General features: G+C 46.0%; 1 protein-coding gene across 1 annotated transcript; it reads right to left on the reverse strand.

The window, feature by feature from the left end:
- Nucleotides 1–3,731: 3,731 nt before the first annotated feature.
- On the reverse strand, nt 3,732–13,451 carry LOC115321868. Its single transcript, XM_040223313.2, has 15 exons — nt 13,021–13,451; nt 11,764–11,863; nt 11,538–11,618; nt 11,314–11,394; nt 11,090–11,170; nt 10,851–10,940; nt 10,532–10,639; nt 9,347–9,530; nt 8,888–9,254; nt 8,378–8,542; nt 6,637–6,823; nt 4,829–5,068; nt 4,584–4,755; nt 4,376–4,521; nt 3,732–4,306 (listed from the first exon to the last, which is right to left on the reverse strand). The coding sequence occupies exons 1-15, from the start codon at nt 13,348–13,350 to the stop codon at nt 4,134–4,136; spliced, it is 2,505 nt and encodes an 834-aa protein (XP_040079247.2). The 5' UTR covers nt 13,351–13,451; the 3' UTR covers nt 3,732–4,133.
- Nucleotides 13,452–21,865: the final 8,414 nt, after the last annotated feature.

Raw genomic sequence — 21,865 nt, forward strand, 5'->3', positions numbered from 1 at the left:
CCGAGGTATGCAAACGAGCCAGTGGTGGGAATCTCGACGCTGCGAAGTTCGGGGATCTTGCTTGTGTATGAGTCAACAAGCTGTAACAATTAGTTTTGAAGAGGACATTGAAATACTTCCAAATACTGTTAAACGGAAAAACAGAGAATGTATCAATAGACAGGCTTAAGCCCACGCATATCCAACCGTTGCATCAGTATTCCTCACAGACTAAAGTGTCCAAACCAGCGCACCGCAAAGTTTGTTTTTCTGCTTTAAATTGCCTGGAAGGGAATAGTGTAGCGGTCATCACGCCAGCTCTTGAACAGAAAGAAAAAAAGAGGACGAGAGGAAGAGAAAGCTCGCGAGCAAGATTGAGCGGCTAGGTTTCGAAGGTCGTGACAGTGACCTGTACCTAATATGTAAATAATGTATATATAGTGATTGCTATATACGCATACATCGAGCTCGCACCTTTACATTACTGTTGCTGGTCAGGAAGTTTGTTTGCTTTGTGTGTCCATGGACAAAATATAGGCTTTTGCAATCACTGTTTTTCTTGATATGCCTGAGTACGCGAGGTAAAACTCGGAGGCGCCGTTGAAAAGCTAAGTTTGAGCACACTTCTTATCTCTTATCTGTACTGCCCCGCAGCACTGCACGAAGTGAAGTCTCCACCCGTTTGCATTCCACTAATATTTAACAATCCTATGCCCATAAAGTTATCCTGCAATCATATAGGCACATTTGCACATACAAACCGTTTTAAGAGAGCATAAGTCGAGCACTTGTGTGAAGAATGTCGCACAGTTCGCCGGAAGTGCGCTAGACGATCGTGAACCCCTATGCAGTGTGTCAAACAAACAAAATTGTTCAAACCGCGTTTGATGGTTGCTAATGGCCGTAATATTTGTTACGTGTTTGCTCTCTTTCTGACTGAGTATGCCGAGATAATTTGCTGACGCCCCACAGATCTGGGGCGTCAGTAAAAGCTTGTCCAAAAAGGCTTAGTGAGGAGTAAGGGACGCTTGTTAGAGCCTCCGTCGTAGCTAGCCCATTTCAGCGTTTGCAAAAACTTCATCTCCTATACGTGGCTTGCACAGGACGTCATTTCCGTTGCCCTCCAGAGAAGAGGGGAAAAAGGAGCTCCCCTCTTATCAGGATCCTCCTTTGTGCCTCCCGGATTTGCACAGGCGTCGCTATTCTCCTCCCAGAAGATTATAGAAGATTAACCTGTCAGTCAAAATTCTTACAAAAGCAGCTTCTCTCTCCTCCTTTTACTTGGTGTTCAAATGTGTGCGATGTGACATCAGTGCAAGGAGCCTATCAGCATAAACCTTGAGTGGGAGATGTATGATGACACGAGGAAGACATGATGGTAATTTTTGTACAGTAGCGAGGTCGAATTTATTGAGTTTCCTTGAAAGTTCATGTGTCAACGCTGGGCTCAACTTTGGTACTCCTGCGAGGATGCGGCTTGCTTTTCGCTGAATGAAGTAACAAGAAGCGGACGTTTGGCAAACAAAATATGTGTAAGGCTCAAGGTGACAACATTTCAGATGTAGTTCACAGGTACTAGACGGGATTATTGAAATTGAGCTCAAAGATGCACTCGAGGGGTGAGGTGTCTAAGGCACGTCTTACTGCGTTTGTATACGCACGCACAATATCCGGTGCTTCGGGAACGAAAGAAAGGGCCCCGGTCTTTGTTTTGCATCACTCGAGAATGAATGTATTGTACGTTCGTGAAAAGTCAGACAATTAGAAACGCCAGCAGCGCATTCGGTCACGGGGTGATAGCATGACATGAAGCTGCTCAATCGAAACCGGTGGCCAACTAGTTCCCAGAGTGCACTGCATGGTATTTCGCCGCAATGGGGCGCTTCGATTTTGGAAGATGTCTATTGAAACAGAGACAAACCGCTACACGGTCCCGCATTTCTCAGCGCGGGGTTCTTCATGGAAACCGGTGGACCGCAAAGAGATGATGGTGTTCCTTGCGCTAATAATTTTGCAAGGAATCATTGGCAAACCGCAGGTTGAGATGTATTTGTTAGCACTAGTACGGAGAAAGGTCTAGGCACTTATTTTTTGTTACGGTGCGTATGTTCAAATAAATACTGCACACTTCAGCATGTGTTATTCTATTACTCTTACATGCACTGAGGAAAAGCTTCCATAAAAATCAACTTTTCCTTTTAAAAGTTTTGTGTTAATACCAATCAGAAACCAATCAAGTAATGCATTTGCAAAATTAGAACGACGTAAGAAAAAATATGTGCAAATAGAAAAATTTGGGAAAGTTTGTATATTGTTTTTGAAAATAACTTGGTGGTTAAAGGGTTGAGTCTTGTGGTTGCTTCATAGCTATTTTCTCGTCGTCCCATTGTTCGCAATGGCCTGTATGCACAAAATAAGACGAGTATGTATGGTGTGCAAATGATATGATGAAAGCCCTTGGATAGGAGTAGCGACAGCATCACTCCGTTCGCTCTGCCGCCTGCATTCGAGACGTCCAAAACGACTTGCTACAAAGGCATAATCTGTACAACCAGTACAGGGTGCGAGTGATTCTTTTTTTATATATTATCCTGCTGAGGCACTTTTTTTACCCCACTTGCTGTCTCGTTTTGTACCGGGGTTCGGGACAAAATGAGGTATTCGCTACTTATCATTACCGATTAATACATTGTGGTTCTACTTACTCGAATAAACAGGCAGGACTTTCTAGATTGATGCTGTCTGGAAACCGACCCGCAAATTTGTGCCTTATTTTGTCCCACCTCACTTTTCGCTCCGTCCTTCCAGTTTCTTTCATACCTAACTGTACAGAATTAGGTTGGCAAGAGAGGATCTGTGCTTTGTTAAAAAATAGACCGAACTCGCCAAGCGTTCCGCGCATGCGTGACGCCACCATAACTTTAGTTCACAGAAGGAAAACGGCAGTGCACGATAGGGGTCGTGCCGTCTCGTGCTGTACACGCGCAGAGCTCCAGCGAGGTTGTCGCACGTGCAGAAAGACTAAAGTTCCCTCAATGCATTGCGGCAGCGGTGGCGTAGTCAAACTGGCTGGTGAGATCGGTCTATTGGGTAAAGCTAGTTTTGACGCTTGCCAGTAGGAGGTCAGATGTGCAGTACAAGGTCACGCTTCACCCAGACGCGAGACCATTCACAATCATAGACTCGAGACGGGTACCCCTACTTCTCTTACCCAGAGTGCAACAAGAATTTCAATGCATGCTAGACATGGACGTCATCGAAAGAGTCGACCAGGCCACAGCACGGTGTGTACCTATGTTAGCTGACAAAAAGAAAGATGGTTCCCTCCAAGTCTGCACAGATTACACGCAGCTAAACCAACAGCTAGTGAGGGAGTGCATCTTCACGTCGACAGTGGAAGAGAACTTTCCAACGTTTGCAAAAGCAACAGTTTTCGCCAAACTAGATGCCAGTGCTCGCTACCAGCAAACATCACTAGCTCTGAGTTGAGAGAACTGACAACTTTCATCACACAAGTGGGGCACTTTCAGTTCAAGAGACTCCCGCTTGGCATTGTGACAGCGCCAGAACTCTTCCAGCGGGAGATTTTGTGGATCCTAGACAGAATCCAAAGAACAAAGGAGAGCACGACCAAAATCTTAAGTTTCTACTCCACCGCCTCCACGACGTCGGAGTGAACTTGCACCACGCAAAGTGCGAGTTCACAAAAGAGTCGGATTTCATGAGCACATTGTGGACTTCAATAGCATTGCAATGGACCTCCAGCGTAACGGAGAAGTAGAGAGCGGTGAAGGCTGGACAGAACCTGCTTAAAACCCACTGAACTGCTGTGGTGTCGGAAGGGTTCTCCCCTACAGTGCTGCTTACTAGGAGGAGCCTACGCTCTACGCTTCATGGTGCACCGACTACCCTAATGCACCTGCTGTGGTGTCGGAAGGGTTCTCCCCTACAGTGCTGCTTACTAGGAGGAGCCTACGCTCTACGCTTCATACTGCACCACTCCAAGAGCGGCAGCAACACAAGAGATGAGAGATGAGAAAGGCATCTAGCACACACTGCGAGACCGGCAGCTACTCCCCCACTCAGGGATGTGGATTTGTGCCAGTGTGACCTTGCAAGGACTTGTACAAAGCCAGGCCCCAACTTTCATCTCGCTACCTGTTAAACCTTGACTGGTGTTGTTGCACCAGTGCCTGTTTGTCGGCACACTCATATGCACTGGACAGGAATGGAGGTGCATCCTGGCTGTGCAGTTCAATGGCGGCAGCATAGGAGGGTATGGTCTTGCACAGGTCCAGCACAGCTGCCATCAGCTCCCCCACATACTCTGTAACGAGAGATTCGAAAACGTTCAAGAATCTGCACCAGTTATGTATAAATGAGCACTGGCATATACCGTATGTGCAGCCAGTTTTGTGCGGAGCAACCACAGCCCCCTTCTTCGCTTTAGGGAACTTGATGACCCAGACGAGCTCCCCATCTTTGGTCACTGCCTGGGGCCTTCCTGCGTTCTCGTTATAATGCAAGGCTGCCAGGAAGGTCCTGAAAGTAAATGCATGATTCAGAAACACCCAAAAGAAAAATGACTTGACTTTCGTACACACCTTGCCTTCATGCTGCGGAAGCTGTAGTGCATTAGCTTCGGTGCAAACTGCAACAGGGTGCTATGGAAGCACTCCGTTGCAAAGGTCTGTGCTGATGTGGATAGCCGAGGGATGTCCCGTACAAGGTGTGGGGAAAGGACAATCTCCCGCAGCTTCTGATGAGCAGGCGATCCTACAACAAGTGTGTGAGACATGATAAATTATGGCCTTGTGTATTTTAAGCGTCACAGATGTGAGCTCCTTACCTTCCTCTAGCCACTTCTTATGTAGCTCTTGATGCTGGCACTCTGGGAACAGAGGATCACGGTGGGAGTGCACATTTGCCACGTGCGCCACCAGGGATTTCCACTTGGGAAGGATGAGGTCCTGGTCCTCAGGACTCGTCCCCGCAGACCAGTAGAGGTGATTGACCACCGCCTTGGTCCAGGAGCTCAGCTCCTCCAGGTGCCGCGACTTCCCAGCCGCAACCAGCTTCTTCTTGATAGCTGAAATGAAATGTTGCAAGCCATGTAAAAGTGAGGCAACTATGGCCGTAGCAGAGCCACTAGCCTCTCTTAAAAAGTGGGTGCCACCTGGAATCTGTCAACACACATTTCCTACATTTCAAAATATCTTAAACCAGCAGTAGCAACAATTACAATTGGAGTTCTTTATATGGGAGCAAACACAGTGTCAATTAAATTATTATTGCTCCGGCTCACTTCAAATCACCATAGGTATGGGCATTTATTTCCTACTGCATTTGCTTTCCCAGCTGCTAGGTTCACAAATTGGCACTCTATTTCATTTTGGAACAAGTTTGGAGGTGGCAATTGTGCATGATGCACGGTCAAGCATACACGCTCAACTTTGCTGCTTAGTACCGGTGCGCTCCAAGCAGTACTTTAGGCAGAGAGACTGTTTGAGTAGCTCAATGGGCTTGCAAATTTTGCACACCCTTTTCGATCGCCATTTTTTCATTACGTCTCTGTATCAGTTATCCAGTTTAAGGTAAGCTCCTAAGAAAGAAACAGTTTATTTATGTTGGTACAGTCGTGTGTCATTAATATAGACGTCTCCATTCCCCAGACAAATCATCCATAATGTGAGTCATCCATACCGAAGCAATGTCAAAAACCAACATTAAGTAACAAGCGTAGCACTGTCCACTCGTGCTTAGTCATCATCTTGTCCACCCTAAAACTGACCGCAGAAGCGTCCAACCTCGCATTTGATGCACAGCGATTAGGGGTGACTAAGGGTATGTTATCCCGGAACGGGACGACATACCTTTTGGCTTGAAAGGTTGAAAAAATCCCACCACCTTTAGGAGCGTAGGTTTTATATCAAGAGGGGCAACGGACAATAGTGAATTCCGGGTACACATTGGGACCTCTGCGGGTCTATTTTTTTTTTTGCCACGTGGACCCGTATCCATAATAATGAGGCGAAAATACCTGTATTTACCCATTTCGTCCCCAAACTAGCTGTCTATAGTCCTGACTGCGTGTTTCTATATTAACGAGGAAGATTTGCATGATGAGAGACCGGTCGCCGACGAAAATTTTGTCCATATTGCGGGGTGTCCATAGTAACAAGGTTCAGATTTACAAGAAATGACTGTACTATAAATATGACACTTCTCGATGGCCGTGAAGTTTGTCAGAAACAAATTATTGAGCGACTGTTGCTTATTGTTACATATATACACCCCCAAAAGCATTATACTTGTAAGTTATTACATTTCCCCTGATTATACACTCTTTTACTGCTGTCCCCTGAAAAACATATTGATGGGGTCCTACTGCACTCACTTGCAAATAGCAGCATTCATCATAACAGCCCACACACCACTGGTAATAGTGTAACTTATTGGCACTGAGAGGACCAGGCCAAAGGGGGAGGGGGGAGGGGGGGGGGGGCCATAGGGTCCGGCCTCCCCCCTCCAAAATCTTCCATTTTGCTGGGGCCTCCTCTCCCCCCTCCCCCTCATACAGCACTTTGCTATGGACGGGCCCCCTCCCCGAAACACAATCCTGGCTACGTGCCTGGAGAGGACCATTATAAATTTTACCCTTTGCCACGTGCCAGCAGTCGAACAGGTGGCAAATGTCCGGGTGCTCCCGTGCCAGCCAGGCGTTGAGCTGGGGGTGTCTGTCCGTCACCAGGATACCCACTACCAGGCAGTGGGCCTCAAAGATGTTGAGGGACCTTTTGAGGCCTTCCAGCTCCATGTGGTAACTTCCACCGGTTTCATTGGACTGCAACAAAATGGAGAGAACATTTTACAGCATAAATGAAATAAACATGCTAATAATTAGGGCTGGGCAACTGATTGATTAACTTTCAGATTAATCAATCTTTTTAACCGGTTAATCGGTATGTGGGTTAACCAAAAGAAAAGTATGAATAAAGTTTTTGCTTTTCCACCCTACTACTCCCGTACTCCTCAGAATGAAAACACCTGCCCCCACTCTTCGGCGGGTACGTGCAGCAACAATAACATTGGGGGGGGGGGGGGGGGGGGGGGGGGGGGGAACAGAAACAGGCTTTACAATATTCAGTTGACCTTAATCGTGCTGGCGACGTTGCCATACCTACAGTCCCGCCATCTCTCGCAGGCGGCCTAAAAGAGCGCGCTGCGCCTCGAGCCTCTCAGCGGCAAGGATGCAAAAGAAACATTTTGTGCAGCTTAGCTGAACAAATGACACGACCTTCGTGGGACAATTTTTCGGCATTCCCCCGTCTCCTTTTGTGTTTTCTGTGAACACTCCCAGAGCGCGAGGGAAAACGACCCGTCAACATAATTGGCGGAGTTCCGCACAGGGATGAATGGGTCCTTCCTCTCTGTCTATACCCTGACAATCGCTGAAGCCGTGACAGAAGGAGCCGCCTGAACCGATGATGGCGGATCAGTTAGAGGGAATCAGATGAGCAACGCGCGTTCTTCTGTTGTGTCTTGGGAATTGTTCACGGGCTTTTTCTTCCTTTTCCGAATGTTCTTTCGTTGGATTGAGGACATGTGAACAACACTACATTTGAACTAAGTGGTTCCCTCTCGAGAGCGAGAAAAAAGCCCCTGTGCAGTCACGGACGAGGACACCAGTATGAAAAAGAATCCTTTAGAGAAATTTGAATTCATAGTAAACATCAGGCGCGATTTTTGCAACCTAAAGAAAGTTCAGAGAGATCTGTACCCCGCCCGCATCCACGCTGTGTAGGCAGGAATGATTGTGAAGGAGCAAAGGAACTTATTCCTGCCAGAGGATGTCAACAAACTTTTTGCCTCTGCGGAAATCTGCAAGTTTCTTTGAACTATTTTGAACTGCACAACTATGCTGACCCCCACTGAGCCCTTCGTCATTTATTCCATGGTAGAAGCGATCGCCAAGAGATGAAATATATATTTTTTATCTTGTTTGATGTGTTTTGCCTGGAAACGAGTGCAACCCGATTAATCGATGGGATTTTCTTTTAAATCTTGCACACCTTCATTAAAGTTGATAACATTAGATACAGAAAGGCTATTGTGATGGAAACGACACGATCGGATGTTGTCAACATGCTCTAGAACTTTTATATTGAGCGGCTTGTGCACAAATTAATATATAAAAGTGAGGTAATTAATATTTGTTAATTTGCCAGTTTGGCATATCGCAAAAGAATATTAGAACTTCCTCAATAGGGCTGCGAGCAATACTGTGTTGGCTCACACACCCAGTGCGCGCCAGTTTTTGTGGTACTCTGTATACATTTACTAGCCTGTGATTTTCACAGTGTGGAAAGTATAGCACTCATAGAGTTTCTGTACATACCTGGACAGTTTCCACGTGAAGGACCTTGTTGCTGTCAACATCCAGCATGGTGTAGGTGCCGTACTTGGCACTGTGACCAGGCGAATCCGCCCTCCCATCACCGGCGATCGTCAGCTGCTTTCCTGCAGCAGCTGTGAAGAGGTCCAGCTGATGCTTGTTCCACACCTGGTTTTGAAAGACAGAGCATTCCTAAAATGTAAACGGGGCTTCACTCTAATGTAACTGGGCTCGGGTGGAAGATAAACAGATTCAGGTCCCCTCTTCTGCTATCTACTGTTACGCCTGAATAAATTAGTTTTAATAGTGCAAGGGTCCGGTCTGTCCGGAGCCCAAAGTGCACACAGAGGAAGAGGTCGATCCTCGATTTTTCTATTACACCTGCGTGAGAAAACCCGACTTTCTACGGCAGATAGTTCCTGGGCCCACTTGTTTCGGGCCAATAAGTTGAAAGAGCACGAGAAGGACAGTGGCAAGGAGCCTTCTGCATGTTGGGCTTTAGCCTCAAAGTACCTTTTCAATTGCAGGATGGAGAAACGCCTTCTGGATCGTGAAGAAGGTCCTGTAGGTGAAGCAGGCTATCCCCATACCAGTCAGCATCCTCAAGGTCTTTTTGATGCAGCAGCCAGTAAACAAAGCTGAAGCAGCCATGAGGATGTTGCCAACCGGCTTTCGCCTGATGATCGGCTGGCTACACCAGTTATCCACGTGGCCATTCTTGCAAACGGTGGAAACCTGGAGACAGCAGCCTTGAACACTCTTGTCCATGTGGATGACAGAGGCAGCACAGGTTCGGCACGTGTCGAGCAGCACATCAAGGCAGGATTCAAAGACGATGAATTTCCTCTCTTCCACCAGGGATGGCGCTTGCTTCTGAGGCCTGCGATAGAAAAATAACGATCATCTAAACAACTGAACTATTCATTATGGATGATCCCATAAACCCTTGCTTAACAGAACCTTCGCACAAACCTCTCAAAGCTGTCTTCCGATGGAGAATAGTCAGGGTCGGCGGCTTGTCTTTGCTGCTCGCCCGAGGAATCGAGGTCCCATGGATCCGAGGAATGCAACGGGGAGGAAGCCCACAACAGTGTCCCAGAAACCTCTGTCTGGACAGTCCGGGTCCTTGACGGTGGCTTGATGCATGCTTGGATTGCTACCGAACAGTGTGTGGCTTTAGAAACATGCCATTTTTCAATACAATGAACAAACATCCACACGTGAAGGCAGAAGGTGGCTTCTCCCTCCCCTTCCTGCAAATGCCACACAAGAATACACCTGTACCCCCAACCCACTTTCTTCTCAATATAACTGGCCCTACCTTCACAGCATTGAGCAAAGCGTCCCATCAAAGAACTGTATCTGTAGCCTCTTCCAGTATATAAAAAAAAAACTTGGCTCCAAGTTCCATGCACAAGCTGCTATCTTATGACACCAGTTCATTCTCTATATCAGTAGTTCCTAGACTTTTGGACATCACGTGCCGCCTGACCCACTCAGAGGCTACTCGGAGACCACAACTGAGCACAATATGAAATATGGCTATCTCTGCATGAACATGACCATAGTGCATCGGATTGAGAGGAGACAGCTGTGCTTGGAAGGAGAGTGGAGGGGTGGGCACATAATGTTGGTTGATGCTGGCTCTGCTCTCCTATGGTTGCATCCATGTAACCCCAGCATAAGATTATAAAGCTAACACAGAGAAAGGCACACGTATAGGGCATAAAAGAAAATAATATATTAACAGCTGCCCAGATTACGTATTATGTATTTCATATGGATTGAAACTTATTATGATTCTTTTCTTGGAACTAATGCAATAAAGCAGTACAAAAGCCTACAGACCTTGTAAAACAATGATGGACTTTTCTAAATAAGTTTGCCACTGAGTGACTGCATTCTCCCACAGTGGTGGTCAAACTAAAAAGACACTTCACTGAGGTGCAGGGATAGTTGAGGAAATATAAGTGTGGTAAACCAGTAATACTTCTCTGGTGAACACCAGGAACCTTATGAATCCAGTTTGGGAAGAGTTGCACTAACAAATGTTCAGAAGTGAAATTCTAATTATATTAATGTATAATTATATATCACCAATATTAAAAAGTGAAATCTGGGCCATGCCAACATATTCATTTCAGTGAAAGACCACACCTGCATTTCTTTGCAAGCCTGCTGTCTGCGTCGTTGCACACTTTTTCTTGCAGCGCCTGGATGCTGCGTGCAGAGTGGGTGTACCTGCACTTGTGACCCTTTGGGTTGCTAAAGAGAGTCCGGAAAAAGCATAGAAGGAAACGATGGAGTCACATGAATTATCTTGAAAATATTTAAGTGATGTCAAAGATGGCAACCAGTTAGGCAATCTGGATATGCGTTTGATAATTCCATCCAAGGTGGGCTACAGTAGCCTGCCTTGGATGGCCTGGTTCTCTACTGCCTTGCAGTAGAGCAGTAGTTTGGTGCGTGTGCGTACCTGTGGGCATGCTGGGGCTGCCTGTTTGTACCAAGGTGGTTGGGGATGCAGCAAGAGCGAGGAGCCAGCTGGACGATGCACCCTGGGTCACTATGGACATGGATAGACGAGCAAATAAAGGAAATAAATGAATCGTATGGAAGCACCAGGAGCAATGGATGCGATGAGATGCTCTTGGTGGTTCTGTGCAAGGCAGGCCACACCACTTAGCGGAGAACCAGTTTGGTGCATGTGCGTACCTGGGGGGGTCCTGGGGCTGCCCTGGGTGGTTGAGGATGCCGCAGAATCAATCACACCGCTCAGAGACGCGCTTGTCATCGCTATGAAAAAACGGGAAATAAAAGGAAACGAATGAGTCAGATGGAAGCACTAGGAGCAACGGACGCGATGAGATGCTCTTGGTGGTTCTGTACAAGGCAGGCTACACCGCTTTGTGGAGAACCAGTTTGCTGCGTGTGCGTACCTGCGGGGGTCCTGGGGCTGCCCTGGGTGGTTGAGGATGCCGCAGAATCAATCACACCGCTCAGAGATGCGCTTGTCATCGCTATGAAAAGATGGGAAATAAAAGGAAACGAATGAGTCAGATGGAAGCACCAGGAGCAACGGACGCAATGAGATGCTCTTGGTGGTTCTGTACAAGGCAGGCTACACCGCTTTGTGGAGAACCAGTTCCGTGCGTGTGCGTACCTGCGGGGGTCCTGGGGCTGCCCTGGGTGGTCGTGGATGCCGCAGAATCAACCACACTGCTCAGGGACGTGCTTCGGGTCGCTGAAGACGGCCGAAAGAGGACAGAGAATAAGGCTGACTAAATAAGTAATGCTCCTAGTAATGAATCATGTGCCTACTATATTGGAGCAGCTGTTACGACCCACCTATGCTGACGCGAAAGAAATGAGAGTTAGGATTAACATACCTGAGCACACAGATGGTTCTGCCTCTTCGTGTTCAGTCTCCCAACATCTGTCAGTGACTCCAACCGGGAGGTTGGTGGCATCAAGTAGAGGTGCCTGATTCTAGGAAGGAATAACACAATGTTAGGTCATCTGACAAATGAGAACTGCAAAGACCCGCTGAACTTTATGCTACAGCCCCCTTTACGGCAGGAGCCGCATATGGCCCTTCATTCTGAGTGGTTGGCAGAGTGTAATCATGCGACCGTCTGTCCGTAGCCTTTGACCTTTGACCTCCTTTCTACCTGACCCCTTTCCCCTCGCTGGCCTCTCTTTCATATCAACTCATCCCCGTCCCATCTCCCTTTTGTGCCCCTTTCTCCCTTTGCTTTCCTCTCTTCCTCGAATGATTGCATGTTCGTGGATTTTGACCTTTGGTATCGACCTTGGACTGCTTCTCATTGCCATCTCCCCCATTCCCCTCTAATCCTTCCTCTTTCCTCTCCCCTTAATCTTTTCTTTCCTCTCTCCTGCATCTCCTCTTATTCCCCGCCCGTCTATCCTCCATCTTACTCTTCTTTCACGCTTCCCCAGCCACCTCATCCTCAGTCCCCTCTTCCTTCCGTCCCCCCTTCCCCCTCCTCCTTTCTCCCTTGCGTGATCGTGTGTTCATGGCGTTCGACCTTCATACTGTACCTTTTCCTCCCTCCATCCTCCACCCCACGCTTCCCTCTCATCCGTCCCCCTATCCACCTCCTCTGCCTGAGATGACGGCTACCGCCGGTCAGCTCACTTGCACTATGTTGCAATGAGCCGTCACTTTTTTTCGTGTGCCGCCTCAGTACGGTATATGCGCGCATTCGTACGTAGTCCATAGGCTCATATTCAATTCGAGTTATGGCATGTTTCATATGTCGCTTGCCATTATTTTGTACAAGATGGTTCGTGTTTGAATTGGGAGGCACTCACTTGATCGAATGACGTTTTAGCGAACGCCCACGTTTCATCGAACGACACTTTAGCGAATAGTCGGACGCCGCGAAGAGGCGTTTTCGGGTGGGCCAAGTGAGCTCATATTTTTGTAATGAGTTGCCGCAGACTGTCGCCGCGAAGCGGCGTAAACCGCAGCTCGACGGATGGGTTAACGCGCGCCCCCGTTATTCGCTAAAACGACCATTCGCTCAAATGTCTCCGTTCGCTAAAATGTCATTCGCTCTTGTGACATGGACCCGTTTGAATTGCAAACACGGAAATCTTTTATGTAGAACATGCTCACTTACCACTTTGCGTCGCTTTTCGAGCGGTTCGCTCAGCGGGTTGGCTTTCCGCTTTTTTGAGAAGATGCTCGGAACAGCTCCTGATTTCAGTCGTACGCTCTTTGTGGGCAGACCGACGCTCTTCAGCGCGCTGGGGCTTCTTTCGTAGTCGTCATCGCAGAAGTGATCGGAGCACAGGCGATCATTTGGGTTCGGAACCCACGTGGGAAACGAGGGACGCGCGAGGCGGGTCCACACAGCACGGAGTTTCTCGTCGGCCGGAAACTTGCGCATCGGCAGCTCGCGACGTGACAAGCTGTTGCCACAACCCTCTGCCGCACAATAGCGCGGCATCGCGGCGTTAAAACCAGGCTAACGACCGGCCGTGCCAGAAGCGTGCTCGCGTCGCGTCGTGCAAGGAGCCGCAACGAGAACGAGCTCACTGTGGCCAACTACGCTTGGGCTTTCTCCGCCAAGGCTTTGCAAACGCGTCCAGGCCTAGGCGAATTCTGCCGGCAGGCTGTATTGCCGCAGAACGGCGCTGCTATTTTGGAACAAGTGATGTCACGAGAACTTCCCCCCATCCACCAGATGAGAATTTGAAATCGTTTAATTATGTTTAAAATTACTTCTCCTGTGTTTTACAGCGCGATATTTATATTTCCGAGATGGTGCCTGTCCCTAGCCCATATTTATGCAACAAGATCGGCGCTAAAATTTCGTTTCACCACCCCTTTAAATCATGTCGTCCATGGCGTATAAACCAACTGCATTAACCGTAATATTTATTGTACTTATTTATTTATTTAATATACTCCACGCCTTTTTGTGGCCCCGGCCGGTTACAGGCAGTAGTAGTTTGTTTAAAAAGCACGACGCACGATGTGTGACCAGTCAAACACGCAGTACAAAACCAGAATTCCTGACACAATAACTCAATACATAACGACGTAGTACACATTACATTATTATGGCATGAATGTAAAAATCCAGCCTGCTTTGCGATTAAATAATGACAGTTTTAACCACATTCAGCTAAAAATTATACACAAAAGGTCAATAGTTTTGGAATATCCCACATGACAAATCAATAAGAGTATTGCTTAATTAACTTCCGGGAAGCACGTAGTCAAGTATTCCAGAAACGACCGAGTTTCGGAAAGTTTCATTAATTTTTCTGGCAATATATTTTTAATTCCAATTTGAATTAAGAACTAATATTTGAACGGGTCATTATTGCCAATATAGGGTCTGATCATCTTACTGTGGTTAGTTGTATTATAGTGACTATAGTTTTTTTTTAATAGTAATCAGAGTTCAATTTAAATCATGGCGAGGTGTATGCATGAACTTTAAGCGAAATATTTCGTCTAACACCAAAACTTTGCAATTCCGATTATTTAAGCAAATCGGTCATACTCTCCGCCCGTGTATGTTTTGAAAAGATAAATCGTAAGCATTAATATTAATTTTTATCGATGCCATGTGATAGATATAGTTCGTGAGGGTTTCAAACAAGGCTCGCATATTCTAATCAGACATGTACACGTTACCCCCCCCCCCCCCCCCCGCCAAAAAAAAAAAAAGAAGTAACTTAATAAGTTATTCATTATTAATTCTCAAAAAATAAAAAAAATAAACGCGTTACTTTACCTGAAAAGTAGCGAGTTATTTTTCTCGATACTTTGACGACCAAATACACAACTGCTGTCGTTTCATGTCTTTTTTTTTTCTATTGGAGCGGTGACAAGGCACACGTAAACCATAAAGTTCACGACAAACAACCCGGAGGTGTACCCCCAGCTATTTCATCTATGGAAAATAAGACAAGGGCTACTACGGAGGCAGAAAGGGCAGAAGAGAAACCGGAAGCTCAAAGCAAGGGTCGCCCCGATCACGAAGCAAGCCGAGTTGTATACACAGAAGCAAGCCGAGGGGTATGCACAGAAGCAAGCCGAGGGGTATGCACAAAAGCACACTGGAAACGCCACGCCAAGGCAAAACAATCTTCGAACACCTGAGCTACAATAAAACAAACCTTACTCCCATTCCATTAAGAACTCCACCTTGGAGGCCACTACCCAGAATCGAAGTTGATTCAATTCCTAACAATATGCATAAAATAAGAGATATAAACAGAATAAATGATAGAGTAAAACGCCCAGAGAAAGAGGCCGAGCACTGAAAGGGATCAATCCACAGGGTGATTCAAAGAGAGGCCAGGCACTTTTAATCGACCGCAAAATTGGTTGTGCTTCGGTGTGTTCACCTATCGCGCTACGACTTTGTGCAGCGTCGCCCACAGATGGTGCTTTTTTTTGTAAAAATGTAAAAAAAAAAACTGAGGAAAAAGTAAAGAAAGAAAAACGCTTAGCTCCTATGGAAACGCAGCGAAGCCACCGGTCATCAAACAACACGGCGCACTTTCGCACGGGAGACAAGAGATGGCGCAAGCGGTCGCGACGCCAACTGCTGCCAACGAACGAGCATACGACGCCGAGAGCCGGCGTCTTTAGCAGACAAGGGACTACGGTTCCTTGTTGTTACCGCGCCTGTTTTTGTTTCTGCGACTGTCGCAGCCTGCGGAACGCGCACCGCTTTTGATTCGAAAAGATCGTCTGCTAAAGACGCCGGCTCTCGGCGCCGTATGCTCGTTCGTTGGCGGCGTTCGTTGCGCCATCTCTTGTCTCCCGTGCGAAACGGCGCCGTGTTGTTTGAAGACCGGTGGTGGCGCTGCGCTCCTATAGGAGCTAAGCCTTTTTCTTTCTTTACTTTTTCTTCGGGTAAATTCGCTCTTTGCAAATTTTACACAAAAAAATGCACCATCTGTGGGCAACGCTGCACAAAGTCGTAGCGCGATAGGATAAGAAACCGAATTTTGCGGCCGATTTAAAAAGCCTGGCCTCTCCTTGAATCACCCTGTATTATACGGACGCTCGTTTTAAAGCGGAGCAATGCACGCTAGCAGTATGGATCCAGAAAGAAATCATAACACGGGAGTTCCAGGGAGTTCCTACTCCCCTGCACGCTGAGCCGCTAACCAGATCCACGTCGACAATTGGGTTCATCAAACACGAGGAGGAGACAGCCATAGCAAGAACGGACAGCCAACATGCCTGCCGAGCTTTTCTAAACAATGAACTACTCACATACATCTACAGCAATTTGCAACGACACATGCACAAATACCCGCTGACAAAAATTAGTATCTAATGGGTCCCTCGACACAAGGAACTGAGAAGTAATAGCCGAGCTCGCGAGCTCACCCTCGAAGCGATTCCGGGACCCCTCTGGCATGGCCGGCAGTGCAAGATTATGAACCGAAATTGCGAAGAAAAAATAAACATATAGTTAGAAAAGAAACTTTTAGGGATGCATGCAAAGTCTCTACTTTTCTACCCTCACCCTCATATACTCATGCAAGAGAGGAAGGGACCTCATACGTAAAAAGTAGACACACACTATACTTACTCCGCACTATATACATTACTATATACATTACATTAAACTGAACCGAAATTTTGAGCACACCAAACAATGCCGGACGGATAGGCGGGACGCTGCAAAAACGAAAATTCTGGAAAGGTGCGTGATAAAACACGGTTGACGAGGCCGACGTAACAAGTCACGTCACGATTATCATTCCCTCTCCTCCTCGCTACGTCCCGTCGAGCTGGTGAACTGAAGCGAAGAGGAGAGAAGCGAGGCCGCTTCCCCTTATTCTCAAATTTTCCTGTTTTCCAGGAGTACAATGACGTCAGAGCGCTCGCTTGATCCCGCCCTTGTTTCTCAAAAGTACGGCCATCCGTTTGAGATATCGATGTATCAGTGCTGTCTTGGAGTTCGTAGCGCTCAACACTTCAGCGGCCTTATTTTATGAAATACAAATTTCGGTTTAGTATCCCTTTAACAATGCTCCAGGTCGACCCATCTGCTCTTACTGCAGTGGATACCCCCGTAACAACCCACACTTTGGGACTGCTCTGCAGACCACCGAGTCGCTATCAGTCGCTCTCCCATCTACCCCAAGCGGCTGGGAGAAATGGTCCTCCCCCCCCCCCCCCCCCCTCTTTCCAGAGCTTCAAAAGCTGTGGTGGCCACCTCTCGTTCATATAATTCGAAAGTGGTGGACGACGGAGATCTGAACGCAGCTACCTAATCAAGAACCCAAGAATCGAGGAACATCTTGGATCTAAACAAAAGTTTCCTCTCTCACTCTCTTTCTCTTTGCGTATACTCACTAATCATTTCAACCAGAGCTCGGTGCACTGTCATCCCTGCGTGCTCTCATCTCCTCCTCTCCCTCAGTTTCTACATGTGTTAGCTCGCTTTTGTAGTTTTTCTGCGCCCACACTCAAGGAGAAAATTAACACAAGCCTTGCGGAAAATTACCGACCCCTGTGCCAAAATGATGATCTCTGTGACTTCTCTTCAGACTTAGGAAGTAATCCGTTACAACTAACGGATTACTTGTAATCTTTTACTTTTCTAAGTAATTTTGTAATTGCCACGTTATTTTTTTAAAGTATTTTTTATCTGATTTTGTTACAAAATATTAATAACATATTACTTTAATTACTTGTTACTTTTTTTTAAATATCAGCATAATACACGAACTAGACCAATACAAGCAGAAAAAGCACCATAAAGAGAGCAAGTTCAACAAAATAGAAGACACGGGGAAAATGGCCGAACTGAAAACACGAGTTTTTGTATGACCGGTCACTAGAACCACTAGAAAAACGGGCAAGACATGTACAAATATACGAAAGACAAAGATCAAGTAAGACAAAGCCGAGTAGGCTCTCCGTCACCTTCCATCGTGTTTTTCTTCTTCTCCCGGGCAGGAGAAAGCTCCTCGTGTTTATTCGTTTTTGTTTTTTCACCGCTTCACCCTTTCCAACTTCTTTGACGTCTCCCGCCACCTGCACAGACACCAAACGCTGGTTCGTACCCCCTCGATTCGCGGGGTCACAACTCGCGTAACAAACGATTTATACTCGCGCGAGGGTGTCGAATTCTCTCTGTGTTTGATGCGCACTACTTTATTCTAGCGCGCTCTTGAGGCACGGCTCAAAAGCGTCTTGCGCGAGGCTAAGAGCATCGGCTTCGAGGGTACGGACGATACTTCTCTTGGTTTACTTTTCTGGGGGTGGTGGTCAAGTACACTCCTCGATTCGCAGTCAACTATCAACATAAAGGGGGGGAGGGGCTTCAGGCCACCTAAGGAGTACTGACAGAGAGAGAGAACGCGTAGAAGTGGTGTGATCCTCTATTGTTTTGTGAGACCGATGGCCACCGCTTCTTTCGCTCTCTATGCCCTCCCCTCCCCTGGCCTCCAAAAATATTGGTATCAAAGTGAGACCCGATAAGCGATTGATAACCCGTAACCACCACTTTTTCTCTGACTGGTCGAGTTTTTGGTCCATGGCCACCTCTTAGTGAGATGTTCAAAATTCGGAAACCTAGAGTTTCAGCGCATACTTTGCTTGCCAAGCACACATACACACACATTGTCATCAGCAATCAACACACTCTAATGTACGAAAACACATCAAGGTAAGCTGGGACACCTGCATTCTGCAGTGGCGATACAATGTAACGTTAGAACCAAGTTTTTCCTTTTCTTGTGAATAACAGGCAAAACACCTGAGTCAAAAGGGAGCTTTCGTAGATCGCTTCTTTAGCCCCGAATCTCGTAGAGCAGGTAAACGCTGCTACTGAGCATGCGCACCACTACTTCGTCTGCACAATTCCAGGGATCATTTCCGGAGGCGGTAAGGATAGCGAGATGGCGGGTGTGGTTGCAGCTTTCGGTGCCTTGTCAGCTTACAGGCGAACGGAGTGCCACCTACATTCTTTCTCTTAAATACAACATTTTATTTTTACAGAGACTATCATAATCCGGAGAGATGAGATATGAACAGTAGAGTTTCAAAACGTTTTTGAAAAGAATATCAAAATTCTTTTTAGTGTTTTCCGGATAACTGCACGGAAAAAGTAACGTGAAATTAATTTGTAACGTAACGAGTAAAGTAATCCGTTACTTTTCAGCGAAAGTAATTTGTAACGGTAATCCATTACATTTGAAGCTCGGGAATTCGTAATTGTAATCCATTACATTTTTCAAGTAACGAGCATAAGTCTGCTTCTCCTTACATCTTCCTCGGTCTGATTCCCCGACATATAGACCAACCCGTGTCGTTGAGGTCATGCCGTAGCTGTGTCACTGCGGACGGCACAGCGCATGAACATACCTAACCGTAAGCCGGCGGGAAATTAACGACGTCTCGATGGAAGCATTTCGAAGAAAAGAGAACATCGGTGTAAGGTTGTCGCGGGTGTCGCCGCACTTCAATTTACATACCATCTGCTAGTACGGTGATAGCCAGGCGCTGTGTAATTTTCATCGCTATCAAATAAAATGGCGCGAGAGTAACTGCAGAAAACATAATTTCGTTCGAAGCTGTTATGAGTCCCAGGGTTGTTTTCTTGTATTCACAGCCCGCTCAAAACAGACACAGGAGCAGAATGCAATTTTGAGACGGAAGCTTCATCGGTATTTGAGCTACACACCTCGCCATTTTTGAGAGCCTGAATCACGAGAACAATATTGTGCTCCTCATTTGTACGTTTATATTTTTATTATATCCAATTATATTTTGCCTAGGACGTAGTAGTTATTCCAGCGCGGATAAGTTCCAGTTGTGTTCTATGATGATACTGACATTCCAAAAATCACGAATGTATTAGTAAAAAAGACAACAACTTGCTATGTTATGCCTTCGTTTATTGAAAACAAAAAGGTCGAAACATTCCAGTCACGGACTTTTACTATGAAACCTAGAGACGCGAATAAGGCGGCGAAGAACAGGACACGATGCCTCATTCATTACCTAATTGTTTGTATGTATTTAGTTTTTGTAACGAGAACCGCTTTTTTTTTTCTTCTTTTTTGCGGGGCATTTAAACGTTATTATGCAATTTTTTTCTAACATTTTTTATTGTAAGAATTTTACTCTCCAAAAACAAAAGTAACTCGCGTCACTTATTTCTCAGTGTTATTTTCACTGTATTTTGAAGAAATTAAATATACCACACAGGACTTGTTATGAATGCTTATCTGCACTCAGTTTCTTCCTCGCATTTTTCCACAATGGCCGCGTACAAAACTTTATTTTTTGTGGACTCCTTTTTATTATCACTACTTCTATTTCGGTCTTTGTGTTGACATGTTCTTCAATAAAGTTCAAACTAGGTCCTGTCGTATTGAACTGAACCAAACTCTTCAGACACATAAAGCTATGTTTTTTGTTACATTTTTTTTTCTTTGCGATGAAAACAATACATTTTGCGACCACGCTTTTTGTCCCTAGCTAAGTTTTATAATATTAAATTCAACCAAGGGGACGAAAACAAGGTAAACGCAGTGTCGTAATGAAATAAAAGATATGGATCGAGAGATGTACGAATAAAATGTAAAATAAATCAAACAAAATGGAACGAACGAAATATAGAAAATAAAGAGCAGCTTAACGGACATATCGGGAGTGACGCCAGCCATTTCGGGGAGCAAACGTTCTTGTCGCGCGCCATTGACTCCGTCCTCAAAAGTTTATCACGCTCAAAGCACACGTCAAAGAGGGGATGGGGAAAACCGTTCTTATGACAAGGACACGCAGAAAACACACCGAAAAGCAAAGAGAGAAAGAGAGAGGGGGGGGAAGTGTTTCGTTTTGTTTGGCAGTTACTGAAAACGGCGTAACGTTTGTACCATCTGCGGACCATAAGATAAAAGAAGCATACACATGCATGGACATGCCGGTGATATAGACAAGACTAACCAACAAACAAAATCAAAATTGAGCGCACCCGCACGAACAGTCATGGAGACAGAACGTTCTGCGCAAAGAAAACAAAACAAAAGAAACAAACGTCCAATAATTTCCTCTTTCTTTGACCTTCCTTTCGAGAAAATGTTGTCGAGAAGATCCCGTGCTTTCGGGAAACTGCGATGTCTTGGGGGTTTATATTTTTCTTTGTTGGGAATGTTCCCCTGCAGCCCTTTGTGCCGACAAAGACGCTCCATTTTTTGATCGTGTACGAACTCAAAGAGGCTTGGCCTTTGGTATATTCAGCACTCTGTCAACCCCCCTCCCGCCCCCTCTACCAGCAGTGTAAAAATAAATAGGATTACATTGATCAATATCTCGGCTCCAAAGTGAGTTCGGCAACCCTTTCTGATTCGCTCACCACAAAATAAAAGTTACGAATGTTTTTTGTTTTCACGGTAATATGAGATTGTTTTTCGTTTTTTTTTTTTTGTTTTTTTTATCTCGTAAAATACAGTGCCCGTTTTCCATTAGAATAACATTTTGTACATTGTGCAATTGCATGTCGTTGTCAGTTGTAGCTACCTATTCTAAAGTATCTGACTTTTCAAACTGCAATATTATTTCACAGCATCTAGAAGTTTCCACGGGGTCGTACGTTGTGTTATATACTAACTGTGTATTTATATTATTTACATGTTGAATCTACAGACTGTTGAAGCATGACATGGCTGCCATGCTGACCACCCCAGAAGAAGTGCTCGAGCCCCTTTGGGGGCTTTCTTCTTCCTCTGCTGCTGTGGCTTATATGTGGTCGACAAACTACTCCCGTTTTAGTCTGTAGGACGTTTGTGGAGGAAAGAAGTGGACCTTGCGTCGTTGAGAATTGCTTTGAAAGCGAGTCATAGCAATTGTTGACAGTTATGTGGACTCCATGTGGGCAGGCTTGAGTCTGTCAATCGATATAGTTTGTTGCTTGCCGTTAATCAACACTTCGAAATATTTCGGAGTCCTTTTCGTGGTTAAGTACGGTCCAT

Source organism: Ixodes scapularis, unplaced genomic scaffold (genome assembly GCF_016920785.2).
Source record: "Ixodes scapularis isolate PalLabHiFi unplaced genomic scaffold, ASM1692078v2 PGA_scaffold1__304_contigs__length_218370807, whole genome shotgun sequence".
NCBI classification, from domain to species: Eukaryota; Metazoa; Arthropoda; class Arachnida; order Ixodida; family Ixodidae; genus Ixodes; species Ixodes scapularis.